The sequence below is a fragment of the Magnolia sinica genome, chromosome 2 (genome assembly GCF_029962835.1).
Source record: "Magnolia sinica isolate HGM2019 chromosome 2, MsV1, whole genome shotgun sequence".
Classification (NCBI taxonomy): domain Eukaryota; kingdom Viridiplantae; phylum Streptophyta; class Magnoliopsida; order Magnoliales; family Magnoliaceae; genus Magnolia; species Magnolia sinica.
Genome location: NC_080574.1, coordinates 6,225,263 through 6,248,529, shown reverse-complemented (window position 1 = coordinate 6,248,529; position 23,267 = coordinate 6,225,263). Strand labels below are relative to the sequence as shown.

The 23,267-nt window shown below is 40.8% G+C and overlaps 2 protein-coding genes across 3 annotated transcripts; both read left to right on the top strand.

The window, feature by feature from the left end:
• The first annotated feature begins 1,874 nt into the window (after window positions 1–1,874).
• On the top strand, window positions 1,875–8,429 carry LOC131232984 (uncharacterized). Of its 2 annotated transcripts, none has more exons than XM_058229534.1 (6): window positions 1,875–2,119; window positions 4,978–5,072; window positions 5,252–5,428; window positions 6,681–6,779; window positions 6,902–7,144; window positions 7,760–8,429. In XM_058229534.1, the coding sequence occupies exons 2-6, from the start codon at window positions 4,998–5,000 to the stop codon at window positions 8,225–8,227; spliced, it is 1,062 nt and encodes a 353-aa protein (XP_058085517.1). In that variant the 5' UTR covers window positions 1,875–2,119; window positions 4,978–4,997; the 3' UTR covers window positions 8,228–8,429. The 2 variants fall into 2 exon arrangements, with proteins under 2 accessions (XP_058085517.1, XP_058085512.1); XM_058229529.1 differs by having other exon boundaries at window positions 4,974–5,072.
• Window positions 8,430–21,095: 12,666 nt separating this feature from the next.
• LOC131232973 (peroxidase N1-like) lies at window positions 21,096–23,267 on the top strand. Its single transcript, XM_058229519.1, has 3 exons — window positions 21,096–21,549; window positions 22,130–22,292; window positions 22,664–23,267. The coding sequence occupies exons 1-3, from the start codon at window positions 21,151–21,153 to the stop codon at window positions 23,086–23,088; spliced, it is 987 nt and encodes a 328-aa protein (XP_058085502.1). The 5' UTR covers window positions 21,096–21,150; the 3' UTR covers window positions 23,089–23,267.

The following is a 23,267-nucleotide window of genomic DNA, read 5'->3' as shown; positions in this document are numbered from 1 at the left end:
ACAAATGAACACTATAAAAGTAGAAATTACAAAAAGAAAAGCTTACTTGATTCGAACAACCTCGAATATCACAATTTCTATACCTTTTAAAATTTTATGACGATTTAAAAATCCTTAGAATACCTCTCAATTCCGTTTACACCCATATATATAGCCTTGGAAAGAATTCCAGATGAAATTGAAAGTAAATACTGTAAATTTGTAGCTTTGTGAAAAATCTGTGCAGAATCTATCGATGCCATGAAACACTTGTATATAGCATTGAAATTAATCATTCGATGACATTAAACTAATCATGTCGATGACATCGAACATTCATCAATGAAATTGAAAAAGTGCTCAGTTAATCCAGCGACCAACGGAAGAAAATTTAGAAAATATCAATGGGATCGAGTATTGTTCGATACCATCAAAGGTGATATCGAACAGATTGTCGATGACATTGACAATTTCTGTATTTGACTCAATTTAAGACATTAAATACAACACTTAATTCCCTCCGAGTTACTCCGTTCTAACCATAGTTGGTATGAACAACTCGAATTTCAAGCTCCTTTACTTAGGTCTCTTACTTGCATTGTAGATATTTCTTGTGAGACGAATTCTCTCCCACTGGCCCGGTCTCTGGACAGCTCAGCTCCAAGACTCATTTCTATATACGAGGATTTTGTTCGTCTCGTTTTCGAGTCCTGTGTTCTGACAATTAAATCTATCAACGTATCCCAACTCGGGTCTATCTTAGCTCTCATCCTACCTGGGGTCTGCCTCAGCTCAAGTACATTACTTGTTGTTAGACATCATTCTTCCAATGTGAGAGATCAGTTCAATCTTCTCCGCGACATACCTGATTCGTCAACATGGAATTAATCAAAATACTTGTACCCTTCTGATGGATTGAATATTGCACCAGTCCGCCACATTGGCACATGTGGCGGCGTATGTATTAGCTTGACTTGTACAGGTGTGCGGGCTTAGCAAAGCAAAGCTGTGCTGGCTGCATCTCCATGACTTGGTGCCCTATCAGGGCCGAGCAAAGCATGTGGCGCACGTGCACATAGAAAGGCAAGCTGATATCTAAGCTCTCTAGAATTTATCCTTTCCGAAAAAGTGGGGCATGCATGTGCAAAAACGTGGTCTGAATGTCATTTCCTACATTCTCGTGCAGCTGTGCTTCACTTTCACCTTCTAATCTTGCGAGTTATTTGATACTCCAGCTGTGTAGGACGCTTGGTACGCAGGCGCTGAAACTCTAGAAAAGGGGTACGGATTCTTTCATTCAAAATAAACATCCACCGATATGACAGGTAATCAAATAAGGTAAATTTGGTAAATGAAACATCTAAAGTGGGACACACAATTCAACCTACTTGGATTCCACGTATACAATTACTGCCTGGCGTATCATCCATCGGGCTCTACCGAGTATCAAAGTTCTCCTCTAAACTTAGGGAGTTATTAGATACTCTGGCTGTTACGTCTCATATGCAGGCACTCAGAAATCGTAAACGCGGCATGAATTAGGTCAAATCAAACCGACTATAATGTGAAAATCACTGTTACTAAGTTAAATTCCAAAAAATCAGATTGCTTGCACATTCCTAGTCTCTGATTCGTGGACACTAGATTGTCATTTGATACTTTTCTTTTTAACCGTCCATTTAATGTCCACTAATATAACATTCTGATAATCACATAACCGTGAATTTTGGTTCATATAACAATTAAACCAGTAAACATATTATGGACGGTTTAATTTGAGTGAACTTAGTAATTTATACGTGCCGGCGTATCAACCATCACTATCTGCCGGACTATCAGAGCTCTCTGCAGACTGGTGTTTGAAATAAGAACTTGCAAGTCGAAGAGCTTTCTCTTCTGTTCATATCCACCTCTCTTTTCCTTTGTTAGACATGAAAATAACCAAAGCCCAAATGCTACAAATTATTTAAGAATACATACACATGTACTGACATTTTCAGTCCTTTTTGTATTCTCACCCCATTCCGGTTTTCTTACAACATCCCATCTCCTTAGATCTGTTTCTCCGTCCCCGCCCTTTTTGTCGGTCTGTTGAGATTCTTCAGGAAGAGAGGATCCGAAGTTTTATTCATTAAACAAGGTAAGGTGCTTACATTAGCATTCTGCTATTGGATTGGTTATCCTGCGCCATGGGTGTTTGGTGTCTTAAAAAAAAAGAAGCCCTTATTGGTTTTCTGAATTTTGAATTTTGGACTATGATTCGGGTGATTAAACACAACATTAGCTGTTTTATGGATTAGCTTGATAATTCAGATAGAATTTGTAATTATATCGATCGATGGTGAGGATTTGTTGGACCCAGTTCGGATTTGTTAGATCACATTCATATGTTTTTTCTTGATATCTAATACAAAGGGGGCTTTTAATTGTCTCTGAATTGTTACTGCTGCGGGCTGCTCGGGTTTAGGTCTCAATCAACGGCTAGGATCTTTGTTGGGTAATTGGAAGATCTCTCATGGATGATGATTGTGGCATTTTTACCCCTTGATCTTGATCGTTGTCGTTGAGAATCCGTGATGCTTTATGTGATTAACATACTCTTTGCATTTTCTTTCGTGCATATCAGCTTCTAATTCCTGTGGTTGACCCACCATTCATGGTAGGGCGGAATTCATTTTCTGCGGTACTTGATCTTAGGAAGTGTCTGCTTATTTGAAAGCTGTGGTTTTGCTAATTCCGGATGCATGTCTATGTTTTTGCAACATTGCATGTCTCCACATTTGCCAATGTAGCATGCGTGTGCAAGATCCAACCAAGGTATTTGGTAACAGTAACCGGTGTAACGGCTAGCCGTATGACTGTTACAATACGAGCTGCAACGGTCAAATTTTTTTTTTGAAGGAGAAAAATGTATCGGCTCCATATGGGCTCATTACGGTCTCATATCAGCTCATTAGGGGCCCGTTGTGTGCTATTTTTTTTCCCCCTAAATCTGTTGTTACAGCCTTGTATTGGTAATGGATGCCACTGATGCTGTAATGTAACTATTTTTTAATACCTTGGATCCAACATGTCCATCAGTTGCGATTCGGTGTAGATTTACCCATCAGGTGGGCCACAATGTACTGAACAAAAGGATGGATACTTGGCCAAATATTTCTCAAGCTATCATTTGTTTTGAACATTGTGGCCCACCTTGTAAGTGGGCCAGCTTGATTTCTGGGCCAAAGTCAACTACATGGTGTGTTTCACTCACATGATCGATAGTTTCATTGACGCGTGTGGAGTTATGTACAGGAGCTGGGCTGTACGTGTGTGTGATCAATCTAAGTACTCAACAGTTATATGAGGATATGCACTGGCTGATCTAGTTCTCAAATTTTACAAGTGGGGTCCATGGTTCATGCCTTATGGATTAATACCATTGGTCTTTCTTGCCCCTCTATGGATGGTCTGTGCTCTGAAAATCACCTAGATAGGAGAATCCAAAACCTTTCAATTCGTGGTCTGCAAATGGACAGTTAAGGAGAGATATAGAGCAATTGTTCTTATTCAGCTGAGAAAGGCCCAAGATTGGTGGCTAGCATCTTTCAATCTGGGGGATTTTAAGGGCATGGTCCATACATGCTGGGCCAACAGAAATGGTCTAGACTACTTAACCATGGGCTTGCCTGTTCAAACTTAAAACCTTTGTATACTGCGTATTCTTGCTTTGAGGATCATACATTCCTACCCAATAATAGGAGGGGCCACTTGCCATGGTTTTTAAGGATAATTTAGCTTGGTCCTGGGTCAAGTTGCAACTCGGCAGAGTTGGGCTGACTTATGGTATTGAACCAGATTTGATTCGATTGAGGACGTGTTGACTCGGGTAAGTCATCAATCATTGGCACCTCTGGTTGACCGCCATGGAGCACTTGATTGGCTTAGCGAAGAAGGCAGTACTTCTCAATGTAAAATAACATAACTACATGCACCTATGTTTAGTTTTGTGTTTGATGAGAAATTCTAATGAAGAAGATATGTTATCTTCATTAACATTCTGTATTTAGATTGCTTCATTACTACAAAATATGTGCATAAAATCAGGATTTCAGTGATGTTTGCATGGTCATGCATTTCTAGTTGTCCATGGGGGTCCATGGGGAAAAATGTATAGTTGTGACAGTTTAGGAGACCAGATGTCTGTTTGTTTTGCATACCACTTTTGGTCTAGCCGTCCTTTGTACCCTGGTCCACCTGAGAAATGAACCAGCCTGATTCCTGGGTCAAGGCATCTAATACCTAACGCACTGTAGGGATCAGTTTACATATATTGATTCATGTGCTAGCTTGTTTATGGGCAGAGCTATACATGTGTGTGCACATAGCAAACCTCCTAGTTGGAGATGTGGCCATTCTATCCATGCCTCAAATGAACAGGAGGCTCTGGATTTTGCATTAGAGCAACACGTTTCATACCCTATCATGGAAGGTTTTCAAAATTTTGGGCTTTTGCCAGCATATGTTCAGGAAAATCTCACAGAACATTGGCACCCATTCTGGCTGAAAAATCCATCCATCCTTTTTTACTTATGGTTATAAAGTAGTACATATAAACGGCTTGGATTATTGAAACATGACATGGGATATCCTCCATACATAAAAAAATCCTATATATAAATGGTTTGGATTATTAAAAAATGACTAGGGATCCAACGATTATCGTTAAGCTACACATTTACATTGAATGGGAACCACAAACATGTTTTAAACTGTTATAATATTGGTGCAGTTGATGATTGACCAGGCTAATGGGCCAAGCTGGCCATTCATCATTGGTCTGGGTCCAGCCTGGCCCAGGCATAGGACCTAGATTCAAGTCCAGGCCCGGCCCTCGGGCCAAGTTTAGGGGCCCATGCCCTGGCCTTTTGCTGGCCCTATTATTTAGTTTGTGGCAAATGAAGTTCGATCTACTGTTATCTGCGTTTTGACGTTCTTTCATCTTGTGTCAGCCAGGGAGGCTCCATTTCTAATAAATGAGTACGATTTTGAAGAAATTCGGAGCTAATGGCTCTGAAAAACCATCACCATTTGAAGAACAGCAGGAAAAGGTACACCTAATTGACAATGTTAGCATTGGCTGCTGGGAAATACGAACTGACTGTTTTTTTGAGTTTAGAGGTTCAAGGACAATTAGTTTGTTATTTTATAATGAATGCTTTTTGAAGAGTAGGTATAATGACCATTACACCTGCTGTTTGTGTGACATATTTGCTCGGTTCCTTTTCAGATTAATGAGGTTAGGAGGTTTTTAGGAGAATTGCCAGATAAGTTGTCCATATACTGTTCTGATGCATCAATATCAAGATACCTGAGGGCGCGGAGCTGGAATGTCAAGAAGGCTACTAAGATGTTAAAAGAAACCTTGAAGTGGAGGATTCAATACAAACCGGAAGAAATTCGCTGGGTATGCTACCACCTATGCTTTTACTGTATCCTTTTTGTAAATTTTGTAATGTTTTTTATGCACATGAAATTTGCACATCTACTGCACCAGAAGTCTTGTATGGATATCTTTCTTATTTTGATGCAAGGTAATTCAAAAATTGAGCTTCTACAAGAAAATTTCCCAATAGAAGAGTTCGTATCCAAACTGATAATCATGTTTTTCTCTTTTTGAATCAACTACGAACTACTTGTACCTATGCTGCTTGGACATGGATATGATTGCTCAAATCCAAAACAAAGCACAGGGTGTCGGATTATTTGAACCCTGAATAATAGCATTCATGGATTCTGCTGTATTTTTAATTAATTTAAAGAATATATTTTTCAGTATTAACTAAATAGAATAAAATTATCCCTTTCCAGTAGACTATGATATAATTCCTTAACAAAATATTATGATTGAATAGGATTCATGTAGCCTATTCCAATTAATTGGCATAAGGCTTAGATAATGATGACGACGACGATGAACAAATATTATTATTCAGGCATATATGTCATATGTACTGTAGGTGGGTATGCGTACCCACATCTAAAACAGAGTAGATGATATGCAGTTTTAGTAACAATAGGGAAGCGAAGAATTAGTTAAGGTTGATGGCCAAAAAGTACCTAAAAAATGATCAGTTCTGATATCTTTGTTGATAATCCATGAGAATGGAGAGATTGAGAAGGATGTTGCTCAAAGAATTAGAGTTGGGTGGATGAATTGGATATGTGCCTCTAGAGTTTATGTGATCGCCGCATACCAATCAAAACCACACACATGTATCTGTGTATTATCTGTATCTGTATCTATATATGCATATGCATATCTTTATATTTCTTTATGTATGTATGTATAAATTTATGCATGCATCATCATCACCATTATTATCTTAGTGTTCTCCTAAGAATTTGGGTTGGCTTTTAGGAAGTAGATGGCAGAGGTTTCTACATGGAGCACACTTTATAACCAACTCCAACCATGTGAACTACCAAAGCAACCAGATCAACATTCATCACATTGGGCATTTATTGAAGCCAGGCAGATGGAAGTTAGAAACTGAGCCAGACTTCAGATTACATGAGTTATATTATAAAATATATTATATTGTAATTCAAATATTGGTCTGATTGTATTCTCATCACTGCACCATCCTATTCTGGAATAGGACAAGAATCCTGTTGATACTTGCTCCTTTCATAATTTGAGCCTTCTCATGTTGTAGGAAGATGTTGCCCATGAAGCTCAGACGGGCAAAATCTACAGATCAAATTATACTGACAAGTTTGGGAGGAGTGTTCTTGTGATGAAGCCCGGTTGCCAGGTTTTACATCTGTGTGTGCATATGCTCGGGTCACCCACTTAATCAAGTTTAGAAAAGAAGCTACCTTTGCCCCTCGCTTTTTGTCTCAGGTAGCTCTTTTCTAATTTCATGTTGAACTGCAGAACACAAAGTCAGCCAAAGGCCAAATAAGGTACTTGGTGTACTGTATGGAGAATGCCATTTTAAATCTGCCGCTGGAGCAGGAGCAGATGGTCTGGCTCATTGATTTCCAGGGCTTCAGCATGTCAAATATATCGGTGAAGGTCACACGTGAAACGGCCTACGTTTTACAAGAGCATTATCCAGAGAGGCTGGGCCTGGCGATCCTGTACAATCCACCTAAGTTCTTTGAACCTTTCTATACGGTAGGTCTTTTGCTTTTATTTTCTTTCCAGGAGTGAACTTTTTGAGTGTTAATTGCCATTTGAGGAATGCTACTGCCATGTGCCCATCTGCTAACAGCAAATGATATAATGATCTCATATGTGCCGATGTGGTGTGCATGTATGATACATCTGCCATTCATCAGGTGGGTTCAGTGGCAATGTGAGCTAGCCCAAAAATCACGGCGGTTCACTCTTCAAGTTGGACAGAGGTGCATGGAAATATTGATGGTTAAAAGAAGGATGCCAATAGTCCACATTCAACTCACGTGTTTGGCTTGCCTGATGAATGGAACAAAGGGTATGAAAGGATTGAACATTAAAAGGACACCAACAGTCCACATTCAACCCATGTGTGGGGCTCACCTGATGAATGGACCAGCTTATTTTGGGCTAGGGAAAATTCACCTTGGCACCACCTGATGAATTGAATTATTCACAGTACACACATGCATAAACTCATAATTTTGGACTCAGTCACCTGCCTTTGCATGCTGACAAATCATCTTTCTTAATCCGTTGATTAGAAATCCAATGTTCTTGCCTGCTGATGATGTCTGTCCAAATTTTTGGGACCATAAAAAATATATATTGCAGCTGGTGAAACCGTTTCTAGAGCCCAAGACTTGCAGAAAACTGAAGTTCATATACTCGGATGACCTCAGCACCAAGAAGATAATGGAAGACTTCTTCAATTTGGAGAAGCTTGATAGTGCATTTGGAGGGCTTAACATGAGCAGTTTCAACATTAACGAGTATGCTGAAAGGATGCGAGAGGATGACAAAAGGACACCCTTATTTTGGAAGATGGAAAATCCTTGTATTTCTATGGAAACACCCGTGGCTGCCTTTCTGCCATCTTTTAGTTCAGGCAAGAAGGGGTCTGAATCTGATGATTCTGGGAAAGAGCATGCAGAGGACACATCCCCTCATGGGATGGCTTCAAACCTCTCATCTGATGGTTGTTTTCTAGATTCCAATGCCAGTGAAAATGATGCAGTAGATATACAATCAAGCGTGGGAACACTAAACCTTGAGCACGACTCTAATGACAAGGCACTATGATGCGATGGTAACGACTGACCTCCCTAACTTAGGAAATACCATTACCATCTGTTTCAAGGAAAAATCTCTTTTCCTCATTTCTGTTCTGTGAACATCTGTGTTGTGCGATCTGGGTGAAACCCACTTTTCCATCCATGACATTCTGCCTTCGGTTTGAATTATTAAGCTGGAAAAGGCCTTCTAAAATAATGTTTTTCGTGTTCATGAATCTCTTATGCTTCTTTGCATAATTTAATTGCATGTGGTGTGAATGCATAGTAGGTGATATGGGATAGCTCGCACAGTGTGGTTATCTGCATACATTCATATAGTCACTGTATGCTAGGCATACACGTACCTCAATCAAGACCATTCAAATAGTGGGCTGCATTGTATGTTGGTAATAATCCAAAAACCACACTTTATATGTGTTCCTGCCTGGCTGAGAAATGTAAGACTAGTGGCATCGTCACTAGATTGGGGCTTTTCAGCCTTTACTCAGTAAAATGAGGAAGTTAACAGTCCAAATTAATCAAACAAATGTCCATTAATGGGAGGTTTGGATAATCTCATATCTGACTTTGGTCTTGTTTCCCATCTCTAAAGTGGGGCCCATGATTTGGGTAGTGTTTAATCTGAGGGTCAGGCATATGCCATGCGTGCAGTGGTCTTGTGCATTGGCTTGAGTCACTACGCTTCATGTCGAGTCAGTGAGTCGATGAGCTAACTCAACGTGTCTTGCGAGATTGAGGCTGAGTCAAGCTCAGGAGTCAGATTCCTATTAACTTGGCTTGAAACTTTAACTTTGCCAGGCTGAGTCGACTCGGCCTAGTATCAGGTCGAGTCACTATGATTGGGTTTCGGTCTGTTCTTTAGCATGTTATTAGGAAAAGGCTATCTTAGTTATTGCCACAAGAATAATACTAGTCTCCCTAATCCCTGTTATGGATGGATATTGGTGCTGATCGACTCTTGGTTTGTTGCTAATTGGGTAGAGGTTGGGTATTTTGAAAGAGGTCTAAGACTAAGACTCAGTGGTACCAAGAAGATGTGGGGCCCAAGTGATGGATGCATGACATCTAATCTGTCCATCATATGCTCAGAGTATTTTTACTACCGTGAACCAAAATTCGGGCTGATCAATGAATCGTGTGAGCCACAACATAGGGAACAAGTTGAGAAGGGATGCCTTCCCTTGATTTACCTGGGGGTGCACCATATTGTTTTTATGAAATTCAGGCCATTCAAAACCATGACGGGTCAGAACAAAAAATTAGGCCGTCATGGAACTTTGGCTGGCCCCTGTGCAAATCAAGAGAAGGGGATTGCGTCCAACCCAAGGTCCGACCAGATCTTTAAGGGGGCGCACCGTGATGTATCTGTCTAGATCATGTCAAGGTATGCGCTAAAAAAATGAAGCCGATCCAACGCTCCAGTGGACTATACAGAGATGACTCTGCCATTTAATGCTTGCACATTTAATGCAACCCAAGCCCATTATTTAGTGTGGTCCATTTGAAAGCTGGATCTTCCTAATTTTTGGGCCCATACCTTAACATGATCTGAGAAAAAGGAATGGACGACATGGATAAACAGATACAACAAGGTGGTCCCCTCACAGATCTGGTCGAGGTCGGACGCAAAGGGCTTCATTGCGTACTGAGTAAACTCTGTGAGGTTCACCATGATTTATGTATTTAATCCTCTCCGTCCATCCATTTTACCTGATAATTTTAATGCTTGAGACAAAAGATGAATAATATCCAAGGCTTGAACTGACCACACTACAAGAAAGAGTGTGAATTGAGCTTATACCGTTGAAAAAATCTCGTGGGCCATAGAAGTTTTTTTTATCAAGCTTATATTTGTGTTTTCCTTTCATCCATGTCTGTAAGATCTTATGAACAGGTTGGATGGCAAGTAAACGTTACTGTGGGGCCCAGGAAGGTTTCAACGGTGAAAATCATTATTACCACTGTTTCCTGTGGTATGATACACTTGAGGTTTGGATATTCTTAAATTTTGGTTCGACTCCTTAAATGAGCTTAAAAAACGGATGGACGGCATGGATAAAACACGTACATTCACGGTGGGCCCAACTAAGTTCACTCAGTACGATAACGATTTGTCCAAAATCAAGGGCAAAGCATTCCCCCCAACTTGTTACCTCTACGTGGCCAGCAAGATAGTCTGCAGATTGGTGGGCCCCACTGTAATGTTTATGTAATATCCACCCCAACCATCATGTGCGTCGCCCCATGTTAGGTCCAAGGCCAAAAATTTAGCCCCACCCGATATGGACCACACATGATTTGAAACAATGTACAGGGAAAATGCTCACCCCTCAAACTGCTTCCCTTTCTGCAGTCCACCTGAATCAACTATGGGCCTGATTTTTGGGCTCCAGGCCTAAGTTTTAGTATGGAACCTAATGGTTAGAGTGGATTTTATATGATCATCATAGTATGCCATGAAGAAAATCAAGGGTGGACCTCTTTCTGCCAAGTGTGTCCTTAGTTACCCACTTGAATCAAACGTTAGCCTGAGTTTGTAATTTTGGATCTAACTTGGGATGACCCATCTAATGGTTGGAGTGGATTTCAGGTAGCATCACATTGGGCAATGTAAAAATCAAAGGTGGGTGTGGCTCTCCTAACCATTTCACTTGTCATGGCAGGCCTTAATAACGGAATGACTGATTTTTGGACAATGGCCCTTACACGGAGTTACACACCCGATGGTTGGGGCAGATTTCACGTAAAGATTATGGTAGTCCCTCATCCAAATGGGGCACACACAATAGATATGTTGCTCATCCAAGTGGAACCCACACAATGGATACAACAGAGGTCTGAACAATATCTCAGTTACCATTGTAGACCCCACGTTTTATCCAGCGTCTTTTATGGAGGATCCAAAACTTACCCTCCCAACTTAGACCTTACACGTACGGACAAAACATTCGAAGATGATAATACCACTGCTTTCGCTAGCTATGGCTACGGTTTTAATTCGTAGCTATAGGTCTGCACATATACACATTTTCCAAAGCAGGGGTATTTTCGTCCTCAAATGCGCTTTCCGTACGTGCAAGGTCTAAGTTGGAAAGGTAAGTTTTGGATCTTCAGAAAAGACGCTGGATAAGAGGTGGGGTCTACAGTAGTAATTTTCTCCGGCACAACACAATGGATACTTTGGGATGTGTGAACTACATCTCAGCGGGTATTATAAAAACCAGGATGCTTCCAATGGATGAGCATCTACTCTCAACTATTATCTATGTTGTGGCTCACCTAAGTCATGGATTGAATTTATTTTTAGGTTCACGGCCTGCCATAGAAGGGTGCACCCAGTACACATAACGATGGGCCCATGGACCTCATGGGACGTACCTTTTCCATATATACCAAACCAACCTTATGGGAACTTTCCATGAGGTTGAACTCTGCAGGCCCCACCATGATGTGTGTTAGACATCCACATTATGTATTTGATGGGTCCTTTCTAGGTTATGCGGTGCTCCAAATATGAGCCTACACAACATGAAATCATGTTAAAACATGCCTAAAACATCTTAAAGCACTTGATGGGACCCCAATTACCAATGAGACACGTACACTGGATGGGTTAAATGTGTGAACCACATCTAAGTGGGTCCTATAAACAATCTAGAATTGGTTTCAATGGATACGCGTCCACTTTCAAATGTTGTCTATAGTGTGGCCCACTTAAGTCATGATTGACTTGGTTTTTAGGCCCGTGGCCTACTATAGAAGGGTGCATCTAATTAATGGTATGGATGTCCTACACACATCAAATAAGGTTCATGGCCCACTATGGTAGGAGCTTCCCATGAGGTCGAGCTCTGTGGCCCCACTATGATGTGTGTTAGACACCCACACCATCAATTAAACGCACGCAACCTTTCATGGTGGGCTATAGGCCTAAAAATCAGTCTAATCTACATATGGGAGCTTTTCATGTGGTCGACCTCCGCACGGAACCTTTTTCTCTGCATACAAATTTTGTTTTCTTTTAATAGATACTGATATGAGAGCTGGGTGATTCATGGGCGACTGGGAGTAGTGAAAATTTTGGAGTCTTCAAAATACTAGATAACTAGGCCTCAATTCAGCCCAGATGAGCCCAACTGATGCCCGGCCCATCAATAGCCCTACTTCCCCACTATTTCATTAACCAACGTTGATGTGGAAAAGTGTTCACTGATGAATCTTCTCCTTCTCATTGCCATGACACGTCATGTGAAAATTTCATTTTCATCTTATTTTCATCGTTTTAATGATGAGCCACTGCCTCGCCATCTTTTTTCCCGGTCCATATTGCTTACACGTCCTCCGCTCCTACCTTTAGCAAATTTCATTGATTAAAAACCTTTTCAGTCCTCAAATTAACATGATTTGGACTAAAGTTTCCGACTGATCCTGGACACGTAGTCGAGACATTAATGGCGCAGGCGGTTTGAAAATATACAGTTGGCGTTGCAATGTCAACTGAAAAAATCCTATTATTTTATAGGTTCATCTCATATTCGCGTGTCGAAAAAACACAGAGATTGACTATAGTTTCATAGGTTTATATTATATTCACGTGTCCACAAAACATACGGAGATTTGACTATTCTTTATTTACTTTTTATTTTTTTAAATCATGAGAGCTGTGGAAATTAATGAACATGCACTTCAATCAAAGTCCCGCTACGGGAGAAAATGACATCTTCAATGTCACCATCCACCAATATTTAAAACTAATCATCCTTGAAAATTCACCGTAATGCAGAGATTGAGAGCTGTCAACAGCGTTGTTTGTGGCTGTGTAGTCATATAAAAATAATCAGATAAAATCCATGAAAACGATGGAGGAAATCATGAAAAAGGACAACTTTTGAGTAGAAAGTTACGTAACCATGATAAATTCGGTTAGCCTACTTTGTTAGTTTTGCATTCTTTAAAAAAGAATGGTGATGATTCATCCTCTAACATTGGCACTGATGTAAAGGCAGCTATCCGGACCATTCAAATTATGGGTCCCATGTAATGCTGTCAAATGGATGGTTAAGAGTAAAATAGTATGCTTCATCCACCGTTGGGTAAGCAACCTGGATGGTCTGGATTGCAGGTTGAAGAGTCTAGCTCAACCACCTTTTTTTAGATTATGCAAAACTAGCATAAGAGGTTTTTTATTTATATATATTTTACACACGCACACACGCTCACGCTAGTGGAATTTCACCACCTATGGGTACTCCAACCGTTGACCGGGTGCCGAAACTCCTGAGAGTCTACCACCCGAGCAAGAGTAAGGATCCCAAAACTAGCATAAGAGGTGGGTCCAATGGAACTATACAATCCTGGACTCGAGGTTATATATACTACGGTTTTCATTTTGTACAGGTAGGCACTCTGGTTCAATGATCTAGGCCATTGTTCTGTTAGGCCCAACTGTGGATGGACCATCACCAAAAAATATCCTCATCAATACGATCCTAACCGTTCCAGTTACAGCATGCAAATTGATGATTAAGAAGGCCCAAGATTCATGGCTAGGATCTTCTGTCGGCAACTTTTGATTGTGCTCCATCCATGATGTTGTGCATTAGTCACTGGTTTTGATCACTTAACCATGGGGTCCACTTGTAAAAACATAAATCAAGAGTAAACTGTGCATAGCTTCGGGTTACATGATCCCTAAGTTCATATCACCTCAGCTTGATGATACTGCATAACAGCCGTTTGATTCTCGTTTTCCACATGGCTTTCCGCGTCTCCCGGCTGTAATAACGAGAGGTAGACGCTAATGCTAAAGAAAAGTCATATTAATCCAGGGTCCAAATTGTGGGTCCCATCCCCAAAATCATATTGTTTAAGTCAATACTAATCCTGAGTTCTGAACATTTCTTTACATCCACTTGAAATGTTCCGTTGACTTCATCATTTTTTCCTGTCCACAATTTGGGGGCACATATTGGGCAATCTGGATCAATCATCAAAATTCAGGCCCACCATTTGGAGAAAAATTGCAATGATCATATCACTATATATGTACACCGACTTGCAGGCATCCTTCTATATAAATGTGGGATCATTGCTCGAACATATCCTTTTGCAGCCCACCGGTAGATGACTAACACGTTCCAATCCCCTTGAATTTATTGGATATGGCCTATCTTCGTAATGGCCCACACAAGTAATAGTCCTGATCACACCACACGTTGGCCAAATATACTTTGTCGCTTAGAAGGCAGTAGTACTATCATCCGTCGCTTATAGAGTGAGGGTGGTGTGCTCGGCATTACACCCCCTCAGTAGTAGCTTTCACACCCAAAGTATACACTTTTTGAAAAATGTTTACACTTTCCAAACAATGTAATGAAGCTTTTGTGTATTTTTTTTAGAATTCAACCAGTCTAGATTCTCAAGAGTCTATACCTAATCTTAGTATTATCTTAGTATCAAGAGTTTTTGTTGGGTGAATAGCTTACATAATGAATTTTGACTTAGATTTGTGCAGCAATGTTGCTTTCATGAACAGAGTTTATGGATAGCAAGCAGTGTAATTAAAGCTCTTGCACACTGTTATCAGGATTTAACTCAGCTCAAATTCTCACATATATAGTCTGTATCCAGTCTTATAGTATCAAAATAATCTTTATCATATTGATTTGCACTACAAAGAAAAATTGAAAATCAATTTTTAACATTGATCTAGATCAGAAAAAAGTTAAAGAAGAGAGAATAATAATAAAATATTATAGTGTTTTCTAAATGAGCTAAGATTTGGATCTGTAAAGACTTTAGGTAACTTTTGTGAAATGTCACGTAATTATAATGTATGCATTAATGGAGTTAATGAAGTAGAATATCATTTATGAATCTATTTGCAGATATATATATATATAGCGGAACGCTCACCTGCGAACCACGGACTACATAAAAACTTTTTTGAGAACTCATCATATCTGATGATTCTCGAAAATCTGAACGGTCCACATGAAGCAGAACCTCATAAAACCTCCTAGTACCAATTTTTTCTTTGAACCAAAACTTAGGTGAGCCATAAAAATGCAAACAGTTTTTTCCCTTGATTTGAATTTATCTTTGCTATGGCCCACCAGAATCTTATATTAGGGTTAAAATTCACGCCCTAAAGTTTCATAGGATTTTGCATCTTATGGACCATTCGGATTCGACACTCACGACACGTGTGCATAGGTGCGCACGTGCATAGGTGCGTAGGTGAGCATGCCTCTATATATATACACGAATGATTATGAAAAGATAAGAAAATATATAACAAGAGGGGCGCTGGTTATAGATTTGTGTAGCAGGCCCACCATTATGTTTATATTTCATATATATATATATATATATATATATATATATATATATATATATATATATATATATATATGAATGATTATGAAAAGATAAACAAATATATAACAAGAGGGACGCTGGTCATAGATTTGTGTATCAGGCCCACCATTATGTTTATATTTCACCCAGCTTGTTCATTAAATGTGCCTCATGAGGACGAAGGGTCACCCCAAAAATCAGCTTGACTCTAAGCTAAGGACAACCAATGAGGATGATTTTACATCATTATCCTGTTGTGGCCCACTTGAGTTAGGATCTGCCTAATTTGTAGAATGTATCGTACATCAAAGGATGCAAACCTGATGGATGGAGTAGAATTCACATTACTCGCTGGGCCCACACAACTGGGATAGTGTATCCGCTGCCTACAACAGGCGTTAAAGCACTTGATTCACTCTCCCACGTCTCTCCCTCTCAGGCATTGTAGCACTTGATTCACTCTCTCACGTCTCTCTCTGGCTGCGATAAACGCCCACGGAAAAGTCCACGTACACATCACATGCAAGGTAATCCTCGGATTATTGAATCAAAAGGCTACCCAGATAACAGAGTGCAACTATCAATGCCTTGTAACTTCTGTCATCGTGCATTTAAGGGCTACTACCTGTATATTGATTGAATGGCTAAGATCCTTTGAGGCCAATCGTACTCTATCGTGGTGGGACCCAGCTTTAGAACTGAAAAAATAAAAATAAAAAAATCCATACTTGTGGTCGACTACTAATTCATATGGTCCGCGGCTATAAGAGGAGGTCCTCCAAAAGCAAATCAAACACGCTCCTTTTCCGACAGTGGTTGACCTCGCAAGTCGACATTTTACGAGTCTTCGAGCAAGCGCGTGGAGGAGGAATCCCACCAACTCCACTGGACCACTGCCGAGAGAGAGAGAGAGAGAGAGAGAGAATCCCACACAAATCTCTTTTTGAGTATTTTGTCCACATTGTCGTGGAACATGGACCCCACCTTTATTTTCGTATCTAGAGAAAATTCGATCCTGGCCATCCGTTATATTCACATTGCAATCTCGCCTTTGTTTAGGGAATGCCTTATCTGATTGGAGTCTTACAGCGAGCAAATGGACATGGTCAATCAAGGGCTGCTTCACGGGCAAGCAAAAAGACACAGCTGCTTTCAATTTTTAAGTGGCGTAGCGTCTATCACGTTTATGACCTGACTAATCTTTAAAGGGAATGATCACACACTTCAGAACGTAATCTAATAATCAGATCATACGTTCCAGCTGCCTGGGGCCCACCGTGATTTTTTATTTCAACCGACCCCTTTTAGTAGATTATCCTAAAACTCAACCTAATCCATAATTAAAAGAGGCCTTGCCAAAGTAAAAAATGGGGGACATCGGGGAGGGTGAAACCCCCACTAGAAACTTCCACATGGTATGGGGCCACCCTTTACTCTGCATAACATCCAACCCAACTATCGTGTGCGTCCCACCACAATGAAGGGATACACCAAAACTCATGTGGGCATGTTTGGCTTTCCATTTATAACCGTAAATGGCTACAAATGAGTAACGATTATTTACTCTTATATGTGTTTAGTGGCATCATTTATATTTGGCTGGAATGATAATTTTGCTACATTGTTGTTTTATTTAGAAATTATTATAAAAATAATAATTTTATAATATAAAAATACAATGATTACAATTTATTTTACTTTATTTACAAGTGTAATGGACTTTCCATTCATACATCACACACAAAATGATAATGATGATTCATTTATGTTGATATATATATATGTGTGTGTGTGTGTGTGTGTGCGCGCGCGCGCGCGCGCGTGTGTGAAAAGGTTCTATGCGGTCAAGCTCATGGGAACTTCCCATGAGGTCAAGTTGTGTGGGCCCCACCATGATGTATGTTGAACATCTACCACATCAGTTAGATGCATCATTCCATGGTAGGCCTAGGGCTTAAAAATCAAGTTAATCCGTGACTTGTGTGGACCACACCACATATATTAGTCGAGAGGGGTTACCCTCCATTAAAATATTCATAATCATTTTTTGGGCCCACCGAGATGTGGTTCACAAATCCAGCCCATCCATTATGTGTGTCCACTTGGATGAGGGGTCAGGCCAAGTTTTAGACGAATCCAAATTTCAAGTGGGCCCCACAAAGTGCTTTTATATGTTTTAGGCATGACTTCACATGATTTTAGATGGTATGGCCCACCTGAGTTCCGTATCCGGCTGATTTTTGGGATATCCTGGGACCCATCAAATTTACGTTGTTGATGTTTGACATACATCATGATGGGGCCCACACAGCTCGACCTCATGGGAAGTTCCCATGAGCTCGACCGCATTGAACCTTTTCCATATATATATATAATAACAGGTCATTTACATTGCATTTCAAAAGAAATTGAAAAGCCAAGCAAGCTGAAGGGTATTAAGCTTGATTGTACGTTGCTCCCCGTACGGTGTCTCACCTCGGTTTTACATGAAAATGATTATTGGGCTGCACGGTGAACATGAGGGATCACCAGATGCAAGGTTTGGATTCCAGGTACACATCACATGTGGGCCCCACACAGATCAAATGAATGCTCGTCTCGTAACAATGCTCATCCTAACTAGCAGCATCCCAAGCTACGGCCAGCCGTGATCTGAACCTGTGTGGGGGTGATCAATAAGGTTTTGGTGGGTCCTACTGATGATATGATGGTTCATTAGCCATCCTTGCCGGACAATGCTGTAGTACTGCTTGATGGCTAACTAATAGATGGATGAGAACAACAAAAAATAAAAATAAAAATAAAAATCCACTGGTCCAAATGCTCTGCAATTTGAATGGCTGTAATTGGTAGAGAAGATTTTTTAGTCCATACATGTGGCTAACCAGCTGGATGAACCGAATCAATGATAATCTGTACAGAATGCTGTTGTTGATGAAGCTGCTTTGATTTGGCTCACCAATGCATTTCGCCTCAATCGCCGTACCACATGGCATGCTTGTAAGTCATTCCTAACTGGCCTAATAGTAAAACCTGTTGCGAATGGTTCATAGCCCAAAAATCTCGGCTTTATTTATTTATTTATTTATTTATTTATTATTATATTTATTACATTAGCCATTTGATTTCCCCCATTGATTTTGGGCGGCTCCAACTTCTACTTTTAACCATCCATTTCATGATGGTCACTAATAGAACAATTATGACCGTTTGTGTCGAACGGTGGAATCTTTTGCTATAAGCCAATAAAGAAAGGGTCCACCGCATGAACGTCTTGGATTCACGTTCATGTATGCCACATTTCTAGAGTATGTGCAGCGATAGTTCAGTAAATTGTGGTAAATGACACGTCTTCCGTTGTTCCTCCTAATTAACTGGTCCCCCGTGCGCTCCAATGCCGTTGAAGTGAGGGGAGTCACTTGATACTCTGGCGGCTGTATGTGATGCTTGATATGCGGACACTTAGAAATGTTAGGTGTGGCATATATTGACTCAATCAAATGAATTAAATTGTGGAACCCACCATCACTAAGTTACAATCTAAAGGTCAGATTAGTCCAATAATGCTTCCAACCCTGGACTCATTTTTGTTGAAATAAGGCCATTGGATAGTTTTCATTTTTAAACATTAAAATAATGGTCACAGTCCGTTTGTTTGATAAAGAAATAAGTTTACTTTTTTACTTCAAGATATATCTAAACTGATACCCATGATTTGGATGGTTTAATTTAGATTACTTATATACCAAGTTTGCAATTTTTTAATAATCTTTAAGTGCATGAGTATCAACCCTCATACTCTATCAGAGTAGCAAAGATTCTCTCTTTCCAGGAAGCCACGATTCTATTCATTTCAAGGAACTAATGATTACTGGGTTCTACGCAGCTGTCCACCCACACGCCGGCACACGTGCTAAATAATACACGTGCATGTATTTGAATTCTGAGTTTTTTTTTTTTAAAAAAAATCTAAGTTGGTAATAATTTTTAGATCTGGCTCAAAAATGGGGCCGTTCCACTACTCAAGTGGTCCAGTGTGGAAAAAAAAAAAACAGAGAACGGCTGGCCGTTTGTTGTTAGACATACGGTTCACCTAAGGACCAAAAATAAAGAGCTCAGATCCCGAGAAAATATGCTATATGAGCACGAGTAATTGCACGTGGATAGGTTCACTGGGATGTATATGCGTGCGTGGTCAGTTACAGGGAGTTTCTGCAACACAAAGCCCTCTTGGGGCTACCGTGATGTTCATGTCAAATCCAAACCTTCCATCAAAATTTTCAACTCATGCTGGAATTATACACCAAAAATTAACTAAACATGAATTTAAGTGAGCCACACAACAGGAAAAGGTACAAACTGATGGACCCCCACTGAAAACTATTTTAGAACCCACGGAAGTTTCGGATGAGTCTGACATTTGTGTTTTACCTTTATCCTGCTGGGAATCACCTTATAAACGGTTTGCATAGCATGCAAACATCACGGTCAAGCCACAGAAAGATTTCAATGGTGGACACTTTCATCCCCACCGTTTCTGTGGTGTGGCCCACTTGGGTTTTGATCTGCCTCATGTTAGGGTCATCATCTAAGTATGAGCTGGCAAAAATATTGGACGGAGTGGATTTTTCACCGAAATCGCTGTGAGCCCCGCAGAGCTTCGGTGTTGCAGGCGTGCGTGCTACCAAAGAACTTTGCTTAGACCACACGGCGAGTACAAGACAGCTCATCCCCACACCACAAAGGTGCCAGGCATCGCATGTAGGTCCAGATCCAATCTATCCGTCTGAGGGTCACCGGTATGTTGATGCCCTGGCCCAAGAATCACGTTGATCCACTAGTCTGGTGGGCCACAGTTAAAAATATGTACGGTCGTGAATAACTTAGTGGACATTTTCTAACCCGTCCAACTTTTTCCAACATTGGGGCTGACCAGTTGAGTGCAAAAGATTTATTCTTCGGCAAAACTATCTACGTAGCAGGACCAACCTGATAGATGGATTGGACCTCGCACCTACGTGACATGGTAGCACGTGTGGCCTGTACATGGGCTGTCATCTACACAGGTGTGGACTAAGTAAAACTCTGCTCCTAAATAAGGGACGTATTGTACCAAATAAATTGAGTGGTCCACAGGAATACCTAGCAGGGCCAAAAACTACGCGCTTCCACGTTTTATTCACCTTTGTCTCGAGAGACGAGAGATATAGGAAGCAAGTCATGCAAATTGTTTTTTCTTAAAAAATAATAAAAATTTGTCGCCATGCAACGTGAAACGCAGCCATGACAGGCAAGTTTAGGCAGCCACCAATGACGACTCTTTCCCTCCAGCGCATGTTAGGAGAGACCCCACCACTCGAAATGACACCTCACTCGAGCTCATTCGGAAATTTAAAATGCACTCACTCGAACTCATTCGGAAATTAAAAATGCGCCGCCCATCTCATTCTTTTAACTAGAAACGCCTATAAATACTACTACTACTTTTAGTTCTTCATCCATCTTCACTCAAACCTCTCTCTCTCTCTCTCTCTCTCTCTCTCTCTCTCTCTCATCTTTTCTTCTTCTTCAATGGAGGGTTTCTACACCCACCTTTGCATTTTTCTTTTCCTCCTAATTACATGGCCCATCACATCTGTTCAAGGCCAAGGCACACGTGTGGGTTTCTACTCTTCGACGTGCCCTCGAGCTGAGACTATCGTCCGTGACACCGTCCAAGCACATTTCCGCTCTGATGCCACAGTTGCACCAGCGCTTCTCCGCATGCATTTCCATGATTGCTTTGTCAATGGTTGTGATGGGTCGATTCTTCTTGATGGGCCCGATGCCGAGAAGACAGCCCTGCCTAATCGTCTCTTGAGGGGATATGATGTTATTGACGATGCTAAGGCTCAGCTGGAAAGGGAGTGCGCTGGTGTTGTGTCGTGTGCCGATATTCTCGCACTTTCCGCTCGGGATTCTGTTGTTCTGGTTAGTGATTAACCATTAAAAAAGAAAAGAAAAAAAAAAAAAAAGAAAAAAAAAAGAAAGAAGAAAGGAGAGAGACATTTGCATTCTTCTGTAGGTAGATTGTTGCTCCTTATGGTGCAACTTGCATCTGTTGGACAGTCTGGCAATTCAATCATCAATCTGGACTGTCCATTCTGTGTGGTCCACTCTTCAAGCTCACCGTGCCAAAAATGTTAAGAGCGCTACATGGTGCGAGCTTGCTACCAAGCATACCATGCTAAAGGGAAGCAATGATCATTGGTACATCAATCAAGACCGTCAATATTGCGGACCCTTTATGAATGGAGCACCACCAGAACATCACACTACCATGATCAACTGTCAAAATTCAAAAGCAAAATCAGACAATCCAGAAACTTGCTATTTGTATGGTCTGGATTGGAATAAATGCATTCCACATGTATGCTTCAGATGGGTTACCAACCTTTAAGCAAATTATATATAGCAACAAAACTCACATTATAGTTATGCTACTAGTTCAAGTTATGAAAGTACTTCCTTTCTTGGGCTGCTAAGCAAGCTTCTGATGCATTCCTTGCAGACAAGAGGACTAACCTGGAGCGTGCCCACCGGGCGTAGAGACGGGACGGTCTCATTAGCATCTGACACTGATAATCTACCGTCCTTCACCGACTCAGTCGATGTGCAGAAGCAGAAGTTCGCTGATAAGGGCCTCAACACTCAGGATCTCGTCACCCTCGTAGGTAAGCAAAACCACCATAAAACAATCCTAATTTTGAAATTGTCTGCAGTTTTCAAATGTAATAATCAATGTTTTGAACGGATGGATGACCACCAAACCCCGAACCTAATCATACAATTGTTTGCCATGGATGGATTTTGATGGCATGGTTAACAGTCCAAAATAAATGGCTGATATCAAATGGCTAAGACACCTGGTCATGTGATTTTCGTTATGTGCTCATATGTACGGTCTGGATATTGACGTACAGACATGCGAGGTGTATTGTTGATGAGTCACCACCATTTAAGAAATGTTGCAAAAACACTATAACCCATATTAGATATCGCGCAAGTACAAATTCTAAAGTAAGAGTTATTGTCCTTGTGGCAGGTGGGCACACCATTGGAACCACGGCGTGCCAGTTTTTCAGTTACAGACTGTATAACTTCACCGCAACTGGCAATGGCGCCGATCCAACCATCGATCCTGCCTTCGTCACTCAACTGCGGACTCTTTGCCCAGAAAACGGTGATGGGACCAGGCGTGTGGCACTGGACACTAACAGCGGCAACACGTTCGACGTCTCCTTCTTCACGAATTTAAGGAACGGCCGTGGGATACTTGAATCTGATCAGAGGCTTGCGACGGACGCTTCGACTAGGACCTTTGTGGACCGCTACTCTGGGACCATCAGGGGCCTTCTTGGATTGACGTTCAATATCGAGTTTGGGCGATCAATGGTTAAGATGAGCAACATTGAAGTGAAGACAGGGACTACAGGAGAGATTCGAAGAGTCTGCTCTGCTGTTAATTAAAGAACTATATTTGAGTAATTTAAGTATCAATCTGTTTGTTATCTTATATGATTCTAAGGACAAGTTATTTTCTCCAGAAGTTTGGAGAATTTTAAAATTCTAGGGGCAGATAATGTAATTCTCTTTTTGTAATGGATCGTTTGAGATCAAAATGATAGACATCGCGATGCAATTGGGTA